This window comes from Erpetoichthys calabaricus, chromosome 5 (genome assembly GCF_900747795.2).
Source record: "Erpetoichthys calabaricus chromosome 5, fErpCal1.3, whole genome shotgun sequence".
Taxonomy (NCBI): Eukaryota; Metazoa; Chordata; class Cladistia; order Polypteriformes; family Polypteridae; genus Erpetoichthys; species Erpetoichthys calabaricus.
Genome location: NC_041398.2, coordinates 69,077,700 through 69,099,964, shown reverse-complemented (window position 1 = coordinate 69,099,964; position 22,265 = coordinate 69,077,700). Strand labels below are relative to the sequence as shown.

The 22,265-nt window shown below is 37.7% G+C and overlaps 1 protein-coding gene across 2 annotated transcripts in view; it reads right to left on the bottom strand.

Moving 5' to 3' along the window:
• Positions 1-1,449: 1,449 nt before the first annotated feature.
• zfyve28 (zinc finger, FYVE domain containing 28) overlaps positions 1,450-22,265 on the bottom strand; it is a 469,608-nt gene continuing 448,792 nt past the window's right edge. For both annotated transcript variants that reach the window (XM_051928387.1, XM_028801634.2), the window contains 2 exons: positions 9,013-9,116; positions 1,450-2,987 (listed from right to left, as the gene is read on the bottom strand). In XM_051928387.1, the coding sequence (XP_051784347.1) occupies positions 2,856-2,987; positions 9,013-9,116 (236 nt within the window). In that variant the 3' untranslated portion in view covers positions 1,450-2,855. The remainder of the gene's footprint in view (positions 2,988-9,012; positions 9,117-22,265) is intronic.

Sequence of the window (22,265 nt, the reverse complement as noted above, 5' to 3'; positions counted from 1 at the left end):
AAAGGCCAACTACCGACAAAATCTATGGTGTCTACTCAGGCCACCTGCTACTTCAGAGCACATAGTCCATACTTGACCAATATACCTAACAGTAATGCTAGTCTGGAGGCAAAACGGGTCTTAGTACTAAATATATGGACCTAGCATTGAGCTAGACATCTGTGGCAGAACGAAGGGCGCTCAGCAGGCTCCTATCAATTAGGGAGAATCCACTGCATCCACTTAATAGTATCATCTCCAGACAGAAGAGCAGCTTCAGCGACAGACTGCTGACACTGTCCTGCTCCACTGACAGATTGAGGAGATCGTTCCTCCCCAAACTATGCGACTCTTTAATTCCACCCGGGGGAGGTAAACGTTAACATTTAACATTATACATAGTTATTGTCTGTTTTTCACCTGCATTATTATCATTCTTTAATTTAATATTATTTATTGTATCAGTATGCTGCTGCTGGAGAATGTGAATTTCCCATTGGGATTAATAAACTATCTATCTATCTATCTATCTATCTATCTATCTATCTATCTATCTATCTATCTATCTAAGAAGTCGCCATTGAGGGTTTCTGTAAAATATTTAACAAAATTAGAGCAGTGGTTATTGCTTCCCTTCTTTTCCAGCAATACCAATGTCTAAATGGTGAGTGCTCCTTCTCTTATTTGTAGATGAACGGGAAGGATTTTAAGGTTGCAACACAGCTCATATGTTTGTGCAGAAAGGTATATACTTGGATGGCAGACAATAATGCCATTTCTGGCCTTCCTACTACTCCATCCCTTCAGGTCTCCAACATACTTAAACCAGCCAGAGTTTCACCATGGTGTCATAAATGACCAGGTCATGGATGGCGATACCAATGTTGATCAAAGCCACACAGTCCATCCAGGGCCTCATTCAACTGGGAAACCCACAGCATGCCGATGGATGACTCTTAGTACAAATTGAGGGGCATGACATGTTTCATAGCCCTAGCCCCAATATTCCTAAAAATGATGTTCCATGTACAGACATTTCTGAAACTTAAACAGAAAAGATTGTATTTATTGTATTTACATGTCATTAGAAACTGAAACTTTTCAAACATTATCATACAGCATTTATGGAAATGAAATAGCATTTACAAAATAACAACAGGCTTTGAATAAATACCATACCCTATCCCTTAAATATGCTTAATTGTACACAGAGGAAGTACAGAAGCATTTGTGCATTATAATTTGACTTTTTACAGTTTAAGTTATTGTATTTTTCATTATAAAAGAAGCATCATTTCCTTTTTTTGCATTTTTTGTACTCAAAAATAAAACTGTAATAATTGTTTCTGACGTGAAGCCTGAGATTTAAGCTTAAGTCATAAAGGAACACAGCTGGGTACCACAAAGTTATCCTTAGCAGCAGCTGGACAAAAGAAACAGTCCATCCACACCCTTAACCCCCTGTTTCCCCCCTCATGAATTAGGATTTGTTTCTTTATTACAGTATATTCTTTTATTTTAATCTATGGAAATGATGCTGTGTGTCTCATACACAACAGGCAATACGAGAACTTAGACATGGTGAGGTTGATTTGGAATCATTCCTGGGTTTTAAAATGTCATGCTTATACTTGTTTTTTTTTTTTGCACATTTGAATCTGCTGAATGATAAGCCCTGTGGTCCAAGAGAAAAGATAAAGATATGATTAACCTCACACCATGGGGAGCTCCTGGCTAGCAGGCAATTGTTCATTTGTTTATTGGGTAAGGAAGGCAATCAATCTGATGTTACATTAACACTGTCCAAGGCATCCACAGGAAGTGTTCATCTTGATGAGTATGAAGTGGCCTTTCAGAAAAAAACAAAAAATAAAAATTCCTGGGTGTATAGCAGGCTCAAAGGCCGATTGTACAAGTAATGTCCAGATTTAAAGGTGGCAGCCCTTCTAAAACTTCCCTGCATATGATTTCTCTGAGGATTGCTTGCTATTATCGTTTAGCCATTTCATATCATTAAGCTGAAAGAAGTAAACAAGTCAATGAGAGGACACTTTGTGAAAACGTTGAGCACAGCAGAGATGGAAAAAAAAGATGAAAAAAGTCAACTTTTATCTTCGGCAAGGAAGAACCGAGGAGTAAGGGAAACCAAGGTGGTCGCCTTAAGGAGACTTCTGAAAGAGGCCGGGAGGCTCTGTTGAAGAGAGCAGGATATTTCTGAATGGCAAGCTGATTCTTCCAGTTTCTCCAGCAGGTGTCAGTATTAACACACAGTAAGTCCTAGCAGCAAACCTTATTAAGTGGTATCAGAAAGAAAAACCAGGACCCCCCCAAAAGACTAGCATGTAATATTCTCTAAAGACCACGTTTTCTCCTGCACACCTCAATGTTGCTGGTTCCCAAAGTATTATTTATAAGCTAAAGACCTTGTACATGTAAGCCATCCACCTGGTTCAGGGCCAGTAGCAGGAATTATTGAGATTTTGCTTGTGACTTTCAGAGCCCTCTTTCCTTCTGAAGCAGAATTAGTGCTTTGTTTCTATTTATTAATAGTTATAACAATAATGAATGACAACAAAAACCTGGAGAAAACTCTGCCATAGCCATGTGGCTGAAAAATGCAGTGCTTCCCTTTTAGCAGCTTCTTTTTAAACACGTCTTTCTTCATATGCTCATTTATGTGTTTAATAAAAAATAAAAAAAAAAATAGCAAAAGAGATGTAACACTGGAGGCGATCACAGCCTCTCATGCCTTGATTATTGAGGGTCCACAGGTAACGTTTTTGAGTGTAATTGCTATTATTGTCTTCATCAAGAGTACTCATTTGGTAAAACAGGCATAGCTTCAGTCTGTGCCAGTGTTTATGAGGTGTTGGCTGTCAGATTGCTGCTTTGTCACTGTAGAACGGAGTGACGTGAAACATATAACAGTGCGTACACACCCTCACAGGCTTCACCTGGCCATACCGTGGTAAAGGAGCAGAGTGGGAGGAACAACGTGAGCAAAAGATCTGAAACAAAGAAACATGTTCAGGTGAGTACACAGCCAAACTACAGGGAGATTTAATCCAAGAAGAGGAAAACATCAAGCTGATTACATCAAGGGTGACTATTTCTATTAGGCTGACAGAAACAGTGTGGCCCACTGTTTTTTGGCCCATTTTTACTGAGCAGTCACTTAATGTTGGTAATTTAATAACATACTGTGAAGAGTGAAAGGCAGTGAAAGAATAAAGCAAAGATAACACTTTTCTATAACAAATTATGACCACAGTTGAATTGACAAGCTCAGGCATGTGACTCAAGTGACCAGGGTAGCATATTAAGGGATTAGGGTGCAAAGTTGTCCATCTACTGGCATGATGTGATTTTATTATCACTTGCCCAGGCCTCATAATCATTGCATATTTCAGAAAGTATTCATAGCGCATCACTTTTTCCACATTTTGTTATGTTACAGCCTTATTCCAAAATGGATTAAATTCATTTTTTCCTCAGAATTCTACACACACCACCCCATAATGACAACATGAAAAAAGTTTACTTGAGGTTTTTGCAAATTTATTAAAAATAAAAAAAACTGAGAAATCACATGTACATAAGTATTCACAGCCTTTGCTGAATACTTTGTTGATGCACCTTTGGCAGCAATTACAGCCTCAAGTCTTTTTGAATATGATGCCACAAGCTTGGCACACCTATCCTTGGCCAGATTCGCCCATTCTTCTTTGCAGCACCTCTCAAGCTCCATCAGGTTGGATGGGAAGCGTCGGTGCACAGCCATTTTAAGGTCTCTCCAGAGATGTTCAATCGGATTCAAGTCTGGGCTCTTGCTGGGCCACTCAAGGATATTCACATAGTTGTCCTGAAGCCACTCCTTTGATATCTTGGCTGTGTGCTTAGGGTCATTGTCCTGCTGAAAGATGAACCGTCGCCCCAGTCTGAGGTCAAGTACGCTTTGGAGCAGGTTTTCATGCAGGATGTCTCTGTACATTGCTGCAGTCATCTTATCCTTTATCCTGACTAGTCTCCCAGTTCCTGCCGCTGAAAAACATCCCCACAGCATGATGCTGCCACCACCATGCTTCACTGTAGGGATGGTAATGGCCTGGTGATGAGCGGTGCCTGGTTTCCTCCAAACGTGACGCCTGGCATTCACACCAAAGAGTTCAATCTTTGTCTCATCAGACCAGAGAATTTTCTTTCTCATGGTCTGAGAGTCCTTCAGGTGCCTTTTGGCAAACTCCAGACGGGCTGCCATGTGCCTTTTACTAAGGAGTGGCTTCCGTCTGGCCACTCTACCATACAGGCCTGATTGGTGGATTGCTGCAGAGATGGTTGTCCTTCTGGAAGGTTCTCCTCTCTCCACAGAGGACCTCTGGAGCTCTGACAGAGTGACCACCAGGTTCTTGGTCACCTCCCTGACTAAGGCCCTTTTCCCCCGATCGCTCAGTTTAGATGGAGGCCAGCTCTAGGAAGAGTCCTGGTGGTTTCGAACTTCTTCCACTTACGGATGATGGAGGCCACTGTGCTCATTGGGACCTTCAAAGCAGCAGAACCTTCCCCAGATTTGTGCCTCGAGACAATCCTGTCTCGGAGGTCTACAGACAATTCCTTTGACTTCATGCTTGGTTTGTGCTCTGACATGAACTGTTAACAGTGGGACCTTATATAGACAGGTGTGCCTCAATTTTGAGTTTCATGGCAAAGGCTGTGAATATTTATGTACATGTGCTTTCTCAATTTTTTTTATTTTTAATAAATTTGCAAAAATCTCAAGTAAACTTTTTTCACGTCATTATGGGGTGTTGTGTGTAGAATTCTGAGGAAAAAAATGAATTTAATCCATTTTGGAATAAGGCTGTAACATAACAAAATGTGGAAAAAGTGATGCGCTATGAATACTTTCTGGATGCACTGTATATATATATATATATATATATATATATATATATATATATATATATATATATATGTGTGTGTGTGTGTGTGTGTGTGTGTAAAACTTATTTCTACATTGAAGGAACACTGCAAATGTGTAAACTGAATGGTTGTTACAGCCAATCAGAGCAGCTATTTACAGACAAGCCAGTCACACAAAGCTTTCCCATAATGTGACTATTAAAATGCTATCTGTTTTCAGATAATGTCATGCGTTGTGGATCAGGTTATTTTATTTGTAGAATTCTTGTACTAATTTATCTTAGTAGAATATGGAGTGATAAAGAAAGTTATCTTATGCAAGAATAACTTGTTCTTCTCTTATGTATTGTGCCAGCATAGACCCATTATGAAGACAGCGAGAAATCGGTCATATCTTTCAATGGCATTTAGGATTATGGAAATGTATGACAAGAAAGTCATTCAAAAATTATGAAAGCAAATGCACTTTTACAAAAGCACCATAACTTTGTAGAACATTGTGCCCAATTTACAAAAATTGTTCCCTGCACAACCTCACTGTAACTCGTGAAGTGTTATCCTCCATGTGCTTATTTCAGCACTGGTAAAAGATGTAACTTGATGGATGTGATTACATGTTCTTTAAAATCCCAGTTATTCACAGAATTACCCTTATTCCAGTTAGAGAAACCAGAATATTGATCTCTAAGTAACCAGTTTAACACAAGTAGATTTCTCTGCAAGTAACCTGGCTATGTGTCCATGTAAACCCTTAACTGGGTTGCAGTTACGGATTTCATAGCCTGTTCCCTTACACATGTGTTACAGCCATGGGTATAAAATGGTGCAAGCGTCCACAAAGGCAAATGCCCCAGCAATTGTACTATTCCTTCTCCAGGATGAAATAATCTTTATAATTAATTCAGAAATTACTAAATTAAAAGTACCTAAAATAACGTACAGTGCTAAACTCAATAGCACATTCTTAGGAAACACAGGCTCCATATTTGCTTTCGGATTCATTGTAGCCACTGATGAAGTTTAATCTTTTCTTTTTAGCAAAGTTTTAAGAAACTGGGGCATTTTGTCAAAGGAAAACTCCATAAGTGGACTTGCATGTGTAAACAGGGTTTTTTAACAATACAGGTTTCTGCTTTTTACTCACCTTATCTTGATTTTGTGTGTACATGTATATGAACTTGCTGAATTTCCAAGTCTAACATTTCTGAAATTGTTCTTGTATTTCAGTATATGCTTTTTATTACATAATGCAATTTTTTTTGTATGAAACTATTAATTGTTTCCATTAAATTATAATATTAATTGATATTGCATAGAGGCAATAAAAATTACTACATTACCAAACTCAATGATTTTTACAGAACACTCATCAAATAGTGTCTCAAATAGCACTATTACAGCTTTGGACAAACTTGATAAACACTAACGTGAAGCTACCAGTAAAGGTTAGAGACTTGATGGCAAATACAAAGCGAGGGCGTTAAAGTTGTGGCTTCTTACACTTTGGTGGCTATTTCATGGACCAGTTTAAAGCGTTGTACAAAACTTAAACTGCAAGCATCCTCATCTTCATTCACCCCTCTGAAAGAGCAGAAGGTCTTAATAAGGTGTTAAAGGATGTGTGTGAATGAGTGACAGTGAAGGAGCAAGAGAGAAAAAATGGCATGAAAGATAATAGTAAATTGGAAATAAATATGAGGAGAGTAGGAAAGTAGAAAATGGTCTCAATTTGTGTTTTTATGGAGTTTTCACTTGTGAAGAAGTCACAAATGCCACAGTAGCTACAGGAAGTGTTAATGAGATACTAAGCATTTATTGAGAGATAAGTGCTACTAGGAATTGAACAGATAAAACAAAATAAATACACAGGATTAGATAAAATTCTAACAAGACTACTCCAAGAAGGTTATAATTATGCATATAAATGTTTACATTTTTGGATGCCTTTGTAAACTGAGAAAAAATTTAAAGAGAGATGACCGAAAGTGAACAAATGTATTACTATATAGTAAAGGGGACCAAGCTGATCCCTGGGAAAAAGTTAGATAGCTTAAACGTTCCACAAGTAAATTCATAGAAGCAATTAATAAAGAGCAATAGACATTTAGATTTAGGTGTATATTACGGAGTGATATGAAAAATGGGTGTCATGACCCAGTGTCATTGCTCTTTGTAGTTTTTACATTATCTAGATAAGATTTAAACTAACAGGCTAGTTAGGTTTGTGGGTGACACCAAACTAGGTTGAATACCTGATACCTTAGAGTCAGAAAATCATTACAAGAGGTGATATGTGGCAGATGAAAGTTTATGTAAAAATGTTAATGCAAATGTTTACACTTTAGAAGGCAAAAATATTAGTTAAAATTACATAGAACTCATAATAGCAGATTTCTGCTATTATATTAAGCTGATACAACATGAATTAAGACAGGAAATATTAAGGGAAGGTTCATTCCTTCCATAAATTATCCATTAAAAGATAGATAGATAGATAGATAGATAGATAGATAGATAGATAGATAGATAGATAGATAGATAGATAGATAGATAGATACTTTATTAATCCCAAGGAAAAATTCACAAAATAGCCAAAGGCTAACAGTAAATGATGCAATGAGCAAGAATGACGTCTTAACTGTGTTTAGAAAAAACTCAACACTCTGTGGGAATAGCTAACTCACAACGATGCCCAAACCCTCTTCCCCATCACTCCAAATTCCAATTTGTTCCTAAACACATTAAATTTAAAAAGGATGCAAAAGGCATATAACATTGAGTAAGAGTGAGTTAACAATGTGTCTGGAACTACGCTAATGATACAGGCTGGTGCTGTTAGTGTAATGTAGTGGAGAATGTTTTACTGACACACATTAGCCCTCTTAATGCCAAGTGAGTGTCACTAGAGTGCCACAGTGTACAGATCAATTGTATCCCTTTATGGCAACAATGTACACCTTCTCAAGTGGATATTAGCAGAAAAGTCAGAAAGCACAAATCTTCTCAATTTGATTTCATGAACATGACAGCGACTTCAGTTGTCTCAATAAATATGCACGGTCCGCACATCTTACTCCTACATACCTCCTTTGTTATGAGATGGAGCAGGAGGCTCGTAATATGAACTGGTGGCTGAAAATGTCAGCAGGATCCAAAATCCCTAAAGAATGTTTCCAGCACATCCACGTCTCGAAAAAGTCGAGCTGTTTTTGATAGGTGAACCTAATGTAGTGGTCATTGGGTATATAAATAATATGCAATTGCATTCATAACAGAAAGATTGAGTAACTTACACAATGTCACTTACCCTAAGGTGGGACAAATCAATTAATCTGAGGATTTGAAGGTCTACATCAGTGGTTTCCAAGTTTAGCCCTGGGGGACCTCCGAGGCTGAAGGTTCTTATTCCAACCAGTTTCACATTTTATCTCTGACTTATCTCATTGTTCATGTACGAGATTTTTTTTTCATCTATTTTCCATTTTGAAAAAACCAATAGTGTAATATCTATATTTATAAAAAGTTTAAACATATTAATTTTTTACCTGTAGTTTTAAATTCATAACTCTTTTTTCCCATTTTCGGACTAATTCACTTTTTTTCAATGGAACTGTATCCTAATGATAATAGTTATCAATGAACAAGTGACACCAGGGCAACCTGAATCCACTGAACTACTAGAAAACTACCAGGAAGCATTAAAAATATGTTATATTTTAGTAATGAAAATGAGATCTCTTTCTCTATGTAACCTATGCAATTTAAGTTAAAAACCTAGAGTTACAGAAAAGGTTCCATTTTATTTAGAATAATTTATCAATGATTACATAGTATTTAGTATTTATAAGACTAGACAGAGGCAGAGTTAACTGTTAACACATGGTTAACTACTGTGAATTGTGTCATCTAAAACATATGTAAGTGTAAGTGGAAATGAAGAAAAAGAAAAATAAAGACATGAAACAACTAAAGCTGCAAGAAAAAAAATATAATTATAGTAAAAATAATATATGAACACCATTGACATAACTAATGGATCTTTTTTCCAGTTTTTCACTTTGAGACCACTCAGATTAAAGTTTTCCAAAACTATCAAACAAAATAAAAACCTACCTTGCCACAGCTCCTGCAGTGGTGCTTCCGGCGTATGACAGTAAAAGGGGCCTTACAGGCAGTGCAGTAGCTACATGCTTCATCTGGAACCCAATCTGGAGGATCTGTAGCAAAAAAGAGCACAGTAGACATGTAAAATATAACAGTTCTGCAGCAAATGATCATGTCCTTCAATTCAAAGACAGGTATTTGTTACATTACAAACAGGAAAAATGGACTAGTTTACAGTACACATTCTACCAACAACCATTCAAATGGCTTTGCTGTGTAACTGTAAAGGATGAATTGTAACATTAAACTTTATTACAGTAATGCAGTACTACAGTATAGCAAAATACAAAGTCACACTTAATACTACATCAATATTCATTCACCAATTAGTTTGACATTGATATGGTTGTAATGTGGGAGGAAAACTAGAATATCTGATAAACAAAAACAACAACAAAAAAAATCAAACATAGACAAATGCAAACTCCACAAAGACAGTGACCTTGCCCAGGATTTGACCCCAGGTGCTTGGAACTGTGGGGCAGAAGTGCTAACTGTATGCAGACTGAAGGACAAAGTGAACGCTCCACACAGACTGAACCCAAGTCGCTACAGGTGTGAGGTAGTTGTCCTAATCAGGGTGGAAAGCCATTCATTTGCTGAACATGCAGTTGCAAATTTGAATACAGGTAAGCATTTTTTTTATATGAAGCTGATTCTCAGCACAATGGCTTCTTGAGGAATACATCTGATACTACACATTATGAACAAAGACAGGCGAAGAATTGTCACAAATTAATGTTTATGTGTGGCTAAGAAATATGTAACAATGAGTCGCATTCAAAAATAACAGTGATAATAGAATGTACTTAACATGTATTAGTGGTGTGCAAAAAGGGAGACTAGCATTAAAACATTCTGCAGTTAAAAAATTAAGCCAAAATACTACTGTGATGGCTGAGGAAGTACACGAGATTCCGACTCAAGTGATTTCAGGGAGGTCAACTGATGCAATTTTGACAATAAACCTCATTGGTTGATAGTTGTTTAGGACTTATGGTTATTTGTAGTTCATATTTCTGAAGCATTAAATATTTGAAAGAAGAAACTGATGGTAGAGTTCATAATCTAATTTGAGGTCAACTGCACAACTCTGTTGAAGTTTAAAAGGCTGAACTGGGGATTTTGTCCAACCTTAGGTGTGCCAGACGAACAGTAAATATACAGGGTAGGATTCAAAAGTAATGAGCCTCATTTTGTTCTGACACGAACGTACCTCGCCGCGCGCCCCACTTGCCAGCGACGGTGACGGTGGGTGTTGGCTTCACAACGGCCTTGACGGGAACCCCTGTGCGGTAGTGCGTTACACGGCGGAATGGAAAGTTCATTAGAGCAACGGTACGCGTTGAAGACGAAGACCATGCTCACTGCCTTCTTCGGAGTGAAGGGGATCATCCACTACGAGTTTGTCCCGCAAGGACAGACCGTGAATGCTGCTTACTACTTGGAAGTCCTGAAAAGGCTGAAAAGAAGCGTCGCGCGCAAGCGAAGGGACATCAAGGACAGCTGGAAGCTTCACCACGATAACGCACCCAGCCACACCGCCTTCATCGTGAGCGCTTACCTGGCCCGGATGAATGTTCCGGTGGTCCCCCAGCCTCCCTACAGTTCGGACGTGTCGCCTTCTGACTTCTTCTTGTTTCCGCGCTTAAAATCAGCGCTGAAAGGAAAACGCTTCGACTCGATCGAGGACATCCAAGCAAATGTCAAGGCAGCCCTTGCAGCCATCCCGGAACAGGCCTACGTGGATGCCTTTGAGTCATGGAAAAGCCGCCTACAAAAGTGTATTGATGCAGGAGGTGCCTATTTTGAAGACTATTAATTAGTTGTACCGATTTGCTCAATAAATTTGTCTTTTTGAACAAAGGCTCATTACTTTTGAATCCTACCCTGTATGAAAGAAGAAACTGATGGTAGAGTTTATAATCTAACTTGAGGTCAACTGCACAACTCTGTTGAAGTTTAAAAGGCTGTACTGGGGATTTTGTCCAACCTTAGATGTGCCAGATGAACAGGTGAAAATATATAAATTTAAATAACCTCTCTCAAGGTAAATTTGAAAAAGTAAATTAATAACAGAATCTTTCCCATTTTTAAGATTTCTTAAATTTTGTCAGTGGTTTTTAAATGGAACTTTTTGAAATGTAAAAAATTAGCATAGCATGGTCTATTTGAGTTATCTCAATGGGAAATAACCTTTTCAAGGTAAACGTCCTTGAAGAATAAGTGTAACAAATTTAATCAAAATCAGTCCATTGAGAGCTAAGTTGTTGCATGTGGACAGACAGAAGTGATGATGCCAGTAAGTGCTATTGCATTTTATACAAAGACATGTAAAAAAACATTGCCTTAATCCCTAATATTAGTACTGAACCAAGTTCAATATGAAAAGAGGAACAGCAAATAATAATAGAAAATAAGAAGAGTCAAATATACACCAAAGTCATATGTACTACCCAAAATCTCGAGCAACGGCCTCATTGTCATACAATTATATAAACAAAGTATAATTCAATAAAAAAAATAGTTTTACAGTAAATTAGCATCAACCTGAGCTTCATTTATAAAACAAAGAGACAAAGACGTGTTTTTCCCCAGAGATGGGGGCACAAATGGAAACTGGCTAAGATGAAATTCAATAGCAACACAAGAAAGTATTACTACATGCCACAAATAAATAATAACAGAAGAATTTACCAAGCTGTGTGGCAGACAGAAGGACATTGAGGATCTTCAACTCTCAACTTCCTTTTTTTTTTATTAAATAATAAAAACACAGTTTTAAGGTTGGGATGAATGGCCTGTTCTTGACTAAAGCTCTCTTATGCTCTATTATACCTTTGATAGTAAAATGACAAAACTGAATTCTCTCAAAACATCAATCGTGAACATGTTTCTGTTATACTATGCTTGCAAATATTCACCCATTTTTTTCTAGGCTCCTTGGATTTTTATAATTTGAAGATAATTGTTGATCTGTAGAGTAAACTAGGGAGAGGAACAATTTTTTAATAAGTTTACTGTCTATACATGGTTGATTAAAGTTCAAAAGATGAGAGACAACTAATTTTATTGGAAGAGTTTATTCTGTATTTATCAAATTATGCTGAATTAGAAAGGTTAACAGTTATGTAAGGGACAACAATAGTTAAGCTGCTTGCAACCTTTAAAGATACTGAGTAGAGCTAAGAGAAGGAATTAAAGAAAAATACTGCAGAATATATGGCTCAAAGGATAAAGACAGATGGTATTTACATGTAAAGAGAGGCTAAGAAAGAAGGAGGTAGTGTTATAAAAGTGTGCTTTCTGTCTTCCTTACTATACTAAGCATTTTAATACATTATAAGGATAACTTAAACAAAAGATGAAATCAAGCCTTGGCAACATATTCTGAAGGATGACTTCAAAGACTGAAAAATGTCTCGAGTGCTGTAAAAATGATGATAAACATAATGAGGACAAAGGAAACAAGAGTGTTTGTAAACAGGGAAGGAAAAGCAAAGGAGTAAATGATTACAAAAAATAATAATAAGAGTCACAGTTAATATGGAAGAGGCAAAGCTGGTGAAACAGTTTTATTAGAAAAACAACTGCAGTGTCCAAGAACACATTCAAAGAGAGTGAATCCGTGGCACAGGCAGTTCCCTAATGTGCATCACTGTTAATCACCCTACAAGGAGTTCATGGACAAAGTACTACGGTATAGATGACAATGTAATGGTGACACCCTACCTGCTCCTCCCATAGGATTTAGCATTAGGACAGGATGAGTGTGATCAATAAAGCCAGGTCCATTTTGGCAATGAAATCTAATTTCTGATATGATGGAGTGGCATACATGGATCCAGACCCAAGGAGACACAGTGCTGGAGGTGGCCCTGCATTCAGCAAGATTACTATTACAATAAGAGCAGGGTGCTTAAGAGAAAAATGATTAAGAACAATCAATGCTTTCTCACAGGAGGTACAGTCTTGTATATTCTCAATCAAAATAGTTATTACAGATTGAGTTGCTGGCAGCACAGGTTGCTGAATTTCATCAGGATTCACCACATGCTTCTGCAACAACACACAGAAATATTATGTGCATGCAAACTTTTAAAGGCATTCTTAAAAAGCCATGCAAAACTGCCTCAAGTGGCATCTTGAAGAGTACACCCAAAGTTTCATATCTGCACTAGAAAAGCCATTTGATTTTTATTTATGACACACTTTTTTGTGACAATGCGGGTTTGCTCCATGCTCGCATCTGACTTCTGGGAGCTCTTGAACCTGACACCGTCGGTAATGTCACCGATGAACTAGACAGTGAGGCACAACAAAGCAAGAGGATGGTGCAAAAATGCCAAGTGCTTTTATTTAAAATCAACAAACAAAACAGTGTTCAAATAAATAAGTGCAGAGTCTCAAAAATATGTCATTAAATGAATAATCCATTAAAACAGGAGGTGAAATTGTGGAGGTTAAAATACGTTAGAAAAAAAAAATCCTTTAAAAAACGACGAGGTTAAAACAACGGCTGGAAGCTGTGTTTTTAAAATCAGCCCGGTGCCTTTCTACTGGTGACTCCCCTGCTTCTCCCATCCAGGCTATGCACCAGGGGAGCCACCCTACCTGCAGCTGACCTTCATTCTACCTTCTTCTGCTGGTCTATTCACCTCGCCGATCCCTGGCTCCAGTGGGCTTAACCAGACTGTGACTTGGGCTCCCCAGCGACCAGAGCGTTCACGCTGGGGCTTTCACGTCCCAAGTCTCGACTCTCGCTGCCTTCTTGGCCTTATGCGGTGAGAAATCCTCCTTCTGGTCACTCCGGCTCCCCAAAATGCTCAGCGGGAACGACCACTACCAACTGCTTCTGGGGTGCCGGCCAAAACACCCCATGAGGGCTCACTGTCCAGCTGCCTCTCTCTCCACAGAGAGTACATTCGCGTACTCACGCACCGGCTTTCTCCTCACTGCTTCCTGCCGCCTTCCTCACTCATAACCTCCCTTACGTTCTGTTTTTTCTTTCCTTCTTCTTTTTTCTCCCCTAGCCATCTCGTGCTTCTTTTTATTATGGGGATGTGGATCAGATGTGGCAATTAGCAGCTCCCGGCACCAATTATGGATGTGGACGACTCCTCACCTGTGCACTTAAGTGAGGCCCATCCGCATCACGCATCACCTGGGAACCACTCAGCCACACATACCACACCCCCTCACTAAGCTGCGAGTGCAGCTATTATTTATGTAAAAAGTGGACTTTTTGACTTGAGCTGAGGACCCGCTACACCACATTTTGCCTCATAAAAACTGAAAATGAACATACACGTATTCTGATGAGATCTGCTAATAAGACAATAATGCAATAAACATTCATGTTTTGATGTCCAGGTTAAATAAAACTTAAAAAAGGAGTCAAAGCACTGATACTGTACAATATATCACAAATAGTCAATTTGTTTCATTGCAGTTACTTTTCAATTATGCCACTCAGGATGCCAAGCATTAACATGTGTGAACCCAAAAAGTAAGAAATACTTTTTTGCACATCTATTCCTTTACTGTACAATAAGGTTTATATTCTGGATGGCTACCAGGGTGCTACTCAGAGAGTTACAACTAACTGCATTTATTTTGCACCCTAGAAATGATGCATATTATATCACAGTGCTAGCATATCTACTTTATAAATCACATTTGTGAGGATGTTAGTTGAGAGGTGCTCCACATTTTCCCCCACATCCCAAAGACTGGTGTCTTAGATTATTTAGCAACTCTAAAGTGCACTGTGATCAACTGAGTTGGAATTAGATACAGCCTTGCGCCTGATGCTGCTAGGAAAAATTCTAGTCCCCATAACCCAGAACAAGACAGTGTGAACAGAACAATCAATGGATGAAGACAAAGCATAAAGAGAGTGAGGTGAAAAACTGCCACACAAATTAGGTGCCGAAAGACCTAATTTTCCACCATGCACTATTAAATAAAATTTAAATTTATGAGTGAACAGAAAGAAAAAGAAATTGAGTAAACACAGAAAAATAATAAGTACATTAAAAAACAAACACACAACACAGGGCTATTTTTCGTTGCATCCCTTTTAAAAAAAAAAGTGCACTTTTGATAAAGACATTAATTTTTGTCATCACTCAAGTAGGAATTAACATCTATTAGTTTAGTAGATACTGTTATCCAAAGTGATTTACCAACCTGTAATAAGAGGTATTGTAGCCTTTATGTTTGGACATTTACAGAACTGACAAGTAATGTGAACAAAGTTACTCAGTGAGTCAGAAGTGGGGATACAAGCTATCACTATGTGGTTTACAATCCATCTATTCAACATACAGACTTCAAATAACTAGGAAGGATGAAAGTGTCACTGTTAACTTTAATTGCTAATAAAGTCAAGTATCAAGCTGCCTATTTGCTTCGATGTTATTCTGCCTCCCAGCTGTTTATAGAGGCACTCTGCATTTATTTTTTACAGAACAACATTCTTACTCTCGTCAATTTACATGTCTATACCAATCGTTTGTCTCTTGCGGTCTCCATCAGTCTACTCATTCTAGAAATCATGTTCATAATCTCTAGCAGCAATGTGCTTAAATGACTGTAGTTTTATCACGACTTGCAATCATTTCCTAGTTTCTGCTTACCTTTCATTGTCTTCTCTCAACTTCTTTACCAGTGCTGTTAAGTCCTACTTCCTTACTTAACACCTCAACTCTTTAAAAATTAATGAAGATGCATGAAACCAATCAGGAGAGAATGAAGGATTACTTCAAAAAATTTCCAGGCATTTAGAAAAATGGCAAGAGTTCATGGTCTTAGAATTTCCATCTAGAATGACCATTAGGATGGCTCACCCAGGACAAATCAGGCCGATGTAATTGTAGCTTACTGTACAGTACTGTATCAGTGTTCCTGTTATCATGATAAAGAAGTTCTTGGAGATCACCTTTTTTGTGATCTTAAACCCTTGCAATGTTGCCAGGAACAAATACCCTTCAGCTTTGTAGTTTTGATTTCTAAAACTCACTTTATGTTTTTGAGTTACACAATTCTAATCTTTGCTAAACATCTACTGTATTACAATACATTTTCTACTTTTACGTATTATTCAGCATTTGACTAATTTTGTGTTGGAATTTTGTTAGTTGATTTGTGGGGCACTTTATTTTATTTTTTTTTGGAAACACAGCAACTAATAGTTAGCAACTCCTCTGTTCATCTGCAGGAAATGGAAATATGGTTTGTTGAAGTCAATAAGTGGCTGAAGGCTACATGACAAGGTTTCACATTGAAATTAGGAAAATGACCTAAACAGTGCCCTGATACACTCAGTGTCTCCTGCTTTTTTACGAGAGCAAGCTATAAAACTATATATCTTTACCTACAAAAATCATCACATGTTCACAGGGAATGAACTTTATTAAGTATTCAAATAACTGTAGTTCAAAGATGCAGACACTCTCTGACTACATAAAAGTACATTGACAAGCACATTTAAAACTAAATGCATTTTGTTATACAACCACATCATCTTTTGTACAACTGTATTTGAATGAGCACTTGTACAGACGGTAAGTAACAAATGAGAGTTGCATTTTAAATAATTAAAAACATTTATAAACCATCACATTTATGCGAATTTCTGATCAACTCTTACTTCATCCCCAGTGATTTAGATGCAATTTGTATTTTCCATACTTCATCCAAAACTTTTTTGCATAGATAAACAGGTTGTACCTCAAGGGGATGTAGTGAAGAAGCTACAGTGGTGTTCTGACCCTTTATGGACACTGTTAGGTTACGGATAGCAGCTAAATGGAACTCTAGCCTTATGTACCTGGTCCAAACGGAGGTCATCCTCTGACTTGGTGGTAATTCCAAAGGAAAAGTGCTGATGGGGTGGAATTTAAAATGCCTTTCCTGTGTTATGGTCATTGAGGGTGAAGTTGGGAAGAAGGGTTTGGCAAATACATTAACTTGTGGGGAAAACAGGAGAAACTCTCCTTTACAAAATTTTCTGTACATTTTTTGATGTAAAGTTACTATTGGTGAGACAGTGCATTAGGCACCTCACGTGTTCCATCAGGAGCAAGTCCTCTATTTTAGTTAGGCCTAGGGGGGAAAACAGACTGTTTGTTTTCTTTGGTTATTTTGTTATGTTTAGTTCTCCTTGTGTTATCTCCTTTTGACTTTTATTGTTGTTAATTAAATGCCTTTTGTTGTACTTTTTGGATTCCCTGGCTATACTATACAGTATTTTGGTTTTAGGGACTGCTCACAAATGCCCCCTTTATTGGCCATACAGTGCATCCGGAAAGTATTCACAGCGCATCACTTTTTCCACATTTTGTTACATTACAACCTTATTCCAAAATTGATTAAATTCATTTTTTTCCTCAGAATTCTACACACAACACCCCATATTGACAACATGAAAAACATTTACTTGAGGTTTTTGCAAATTTATTAAAAATAAAAAAACTGAGAAATCACATGTACATAAGTATTCACAGCCTTTGCTCAAAACTTTGTCGATGCACCTTTGGCAGCAATTACAGCCTCAAGTCTTTTTGAATATGATGCCACAAGCTTGGCACACCTATCCTTGGCCAGTTTCGCCCATTCCTCTTTGCAGCACCTCTCAAGCTCCATCAGGTTGGATGGGAAGCGTCGGTGCACAGCCATTTTAAGATCTGTCCAGAGATGTTCAATCGGATTCAAGTCTGGGCTCTGGCTGGGCCACTCAAGGACATTCACAGAGTTGTCCTGAAGCCACTCCTTTGATATCTTGGCTGTGTGCTTAGGGTCGTTGTCCTGCTGAAAGATGAACAGTCGCCCCAGTCTGAGGTCAAGAGCGCTCTGGAGTAGGTTTTCATCCAGGATGTCTCTGTACATTACTGCAGTCATCTTTCCCTTTATCCTGACTAGTCTCCCAGTCCCTGCCGCTGAAAAACATCCCCACAGCATGATGCTGCCACCACCATGCTTCACTGAAGGGATGGTATTGGCCTGGTGATGAGCGGTGCCTGGTTTCCTCCAAATGTGACGCCTGGCATTCACACTAAAGAGTTCAATCTTTGTCTCATCAGACCAGAGAATTTTCTTTCTCATGGTCTGAGAGTCCTTCAGGTGCCTTTTGGCAAACTCCAGGTGGGCTGCCATGTGCCTTTTACTAAGGAGTGGCTTCTGTCTGGCCACTCTACCATATAGGTCTGATTGGTGGATTGCTGCAGAGATGGTTGTCCTTCTGGAAGGTTCTCCTCTCTCCACAGAGGACCTCTGGAGCTCTGACAGAGTGACCATCGGGTTCTTGGTCACCTCCCTGACTAAGGCCCTTCGCTCCCGATCGCTCAGTTTAGATGGCCGGCCAGCTCTAGGAAGAGTCCTGGTGGTTTCGAATGTCTTCTGCTAACGGATGATGGAGGCCACTGTGCTCATTGGGACCTTCAAAGCAGAAGAAATTTTTCTGTGACCTTCCCCAGATTTGTGCCTCGAGACAATCCTGTCTCGGAGGTCTACAGACAATTCCTTTGACTTCATGCTTGGTTTGTGCTCTGACATGAACTGTCAACTGTGGGACCTTATATAGACAGGTGTGTGCATTTCCAAATCATGTCCAATCAACTGAACTTACCACAGGTGGACTCCATTTAAGCTGCAGAAACATATCAAAGATGATCAGGGGAAACAGGATGCACCTGAGCTCAATTTTGAGCTTCGTGGCAAAGGCTGTGAATACTTCTGTACATGTGCTTTCTCAATTTTTTTATTTTTAGAAATTTGCAAAAATCTCAAGAAACTTTTTTCACATTGTCATTATGGGGTGTTGTGCGTAGAATTCTGAGAAAAAAATGAATATAATCCATTTTGGAATAAGGCTGTAACATAACAAAATGTGGAAAAAGTGATGCGCTGTGAATACTTTCCGGATGCACTGTATATATTTAATTATATTTTTATCCTTGTATACCTGTATGGTTTACTTCTTGGGCTCTTCAAGTTGGCTTGTAATTTTAGCAGATTTATTTTATAATGTCTACCCATTCATTAGTCAGCTTTCACACAATATCTTTGAAACTAATTAATCTGTTTTCAGTATTCATTTCACACAGGGATGCATATTTTAAACAAAATTAATTTGTAAGATTAATTTTGAGACCACTGTTTTGGGCATGGGTCTATCAAAGAATTGTATGCAATGAGACCCTATACTTTTGGTGTAACTGTGTTTGTCAAATACAGTACAGTCTGTATTTGCAAAGCACTTGGTTTGTTATTTAACACAGAAGGGAACTTCATAGAATATTTTTGTGTGTTTATTCACTCTTAAATGTTATTTGTTTTACTTTACTGAAGATGCTGGTGACACACTGCTCTAGGAAACTGGATTTTATTCCACACCATGTTACTGTTGAAGTAAGTATTCCAGCAGCCTCTGACATAACAAAGACACTGCGTGAAAGATTGAATGGAAAGTCTAAATGTATGAGGGAATCAATATATGCTATGATTGATGGAATTCTGGCCCAAAGATGGTTTCTGTTTGTCCTACAATGCAGCTGGGAGACTCTCTAGAACTTTGTCAGGATGAATAGGAATGGTTAGAATAAAAAATAAAGAAATGAATAAGATAATGCAAAAAGGGATATCCTTTACAATTAATGCATAGTTACTCAAAGAAAGTAATTTACTACCCGTTTCTAATTGCTCCTCTCAAATTGTGACAGGGTTACTTTACTTATGATTTCTTGGAAAAAGTAATCACATTATTAATTATTTCATTTTTATGTTGCTTTCCAAACCCATACAAATATGTACTAACTGAAAAGTACCAGGATGGCACTAAAATGTTCTTTCACTATTTTAATCAGAAAATATCCAATAACAGTAAAAGTAAATTCAGCAGCTACACACGTAAACTCCATAAAAAGCATTAGCACTCTGCCATTTCAAACATATAAACCGACAAGCAGATGTCTAGTTCACAAAAGGAATTCTTAATAAATAAAAACATAATATAGTACAACTGGTACTTTTGATAAATGGTAAAATTTGGTCTAGAGTAGTGGCCTGCAGATAAGAGCACTTATTAATCGGATGGGTTCAGCTACCTGCAGTGTTTACTGTGTAACACAATCTATGCATATCTTCCATCTTGATGCTCTTTAAAATATCATAAAGGCACTTGGCAATCAAAAAGGAAGCATTTCCATTTTGTAATTAACTATTTTACATTTACTAACAGTTAAGCTAAAGATTCAGTTAACTTACTTGTACACAGACTTTCTCTCCATTTTTATGGGGACGTGAGGTTGTGACAAAAAAATGCAAGTTGGGATACAGTACTACAACACATGGATATCAAAATATGTTTTGCTCTGTAAATCTAATTTCTTATGAGTACATTGAACAAATCATTGTAAAAAAGAAAGATATTACTGTAGTTACCACATGTTTAATTACAGAAGTTCCCATACACCCCATTTTGCTTAGGAATATTTCTGTAATGGACGTATTGGAATTCTAATTGTTAAGAACTGTATTGTGATTACAGTTAAACTGTAATGCACTACATTACTTCATTACTCAGGAATGTAATTTGATTACAGTAACGTTATTTTATTGCATTATTACATTGTATTATTTTGCATTGCATTACCTATCTTCGGTCCCTGATGAAAGAAAAATGATGCTTCAATTTAATACAGATAAATCTTAAAATTTCATCAATTCATTTTTAAACTGTTCAAATCAGTACCTGTCCACAGGGGCCACAGTCAATTTTAGAAAACACAAAGTAAATGTTAATCTGGTAAGATACTTTAAAGACTTTGTATACACTGGAAAGGAGTATCTGATAGGGACCATAACTGATAGGTGTTGAAGTGTAACACAGACAAAGAGAGCTATGCCCCAAAGTAAAAAAAGAATTGTTCAGGCGATACATAACTACTTCTTGGACACAACATATACAGGGATTAGTAGAGTTGAAATGCCAATAGCTTCCACATAGCTAGGGGGCTGCAGGGGGACTGACTAGTTTATCCATGGCTTTCTGCTACCTTTTGTGATGAACAGATGACCTGGCATTTTTTTCTTCTTTAACAGGTAATTGGGGACCAAATCTGCAGGGACATCTGAGGCTGCCAGGGTGAGTTCTATAAACCTGAGATACTCATGGGTTCTTTAAACCTGAGACACTCCTGACACTGAAAGTAATTCCACGGCTGGTCCAGTTACTTATTCCTGGTAGGGACCTTAACATACCTTTAGAAAAACAAGATGGGTGTTTTTGGAATTGGGAGGACTGCAATTGACAAGGGCTTACCTAGTAGAAGTAACTAAAGGGATGGGTAACATGAGTTATCAGGAACAACAGAAAAAGTATACCCCACCAAGAAGTTAGCATAACCAATTGTTTAGTTAGGCATGGATGGAGATGTAGGTTTATGGCTTTCTGAGTATTTTGATGTTTCCAGTCCCTACTTACTTTTTTTTTTTATTATATTAAATCTTTTTCTTTTATACAATTTGGCCAGCTTTCATTTATTTGGATTCAGGGACTCTTTAAGAGCATCTCCCCCAGGCCACAATGGCAAGACAGAAAGTTTGACATATACAGTATATCATAAATGCAAATTTCCTATTCATACAATTTCAGGAATGACTGATTGAAATATTGGATGGACAATTAGATAGGGGTGTCAGACTCAGCTTTGTTACCAAGTGATTTTAAAAAATGTTAGTGCATCAGGCAATCTTAGTTATTACTGTGGTGGTCCTTGAAGGAAGATAGGACAACTCATGCAAATATATTAATGCATATATTTTTTCCTTTTGTCATAGGTTATTGTGGAGTAAAGTGAAGTTCTTACTTCCATGTGTTAATCAATCATCATTTTCTGGTGCCATGATTAGTCAGTATAATTATCTTACCTCAAAATGTCTAGTCTTCTTTACTTGTTAACTTTACATTATTGGATATTCTTGACTTATAACAGAAACTGTATTAACATTATTATGATAGTAAAGACCTGTACGCTCAATATGAAATGCAAAGCTAGACAAATGCTTAAAAATGCCACATTTTGTGAATGGTACTAGATCAATCTTTCCATTTTGAATTCTTTCTTCCTTGTCTGTTGCTGGTGTTGTCTGTGAGCACACTGCTATTTGTTACATTAGGCATTTGTGCTGCCAAAAAA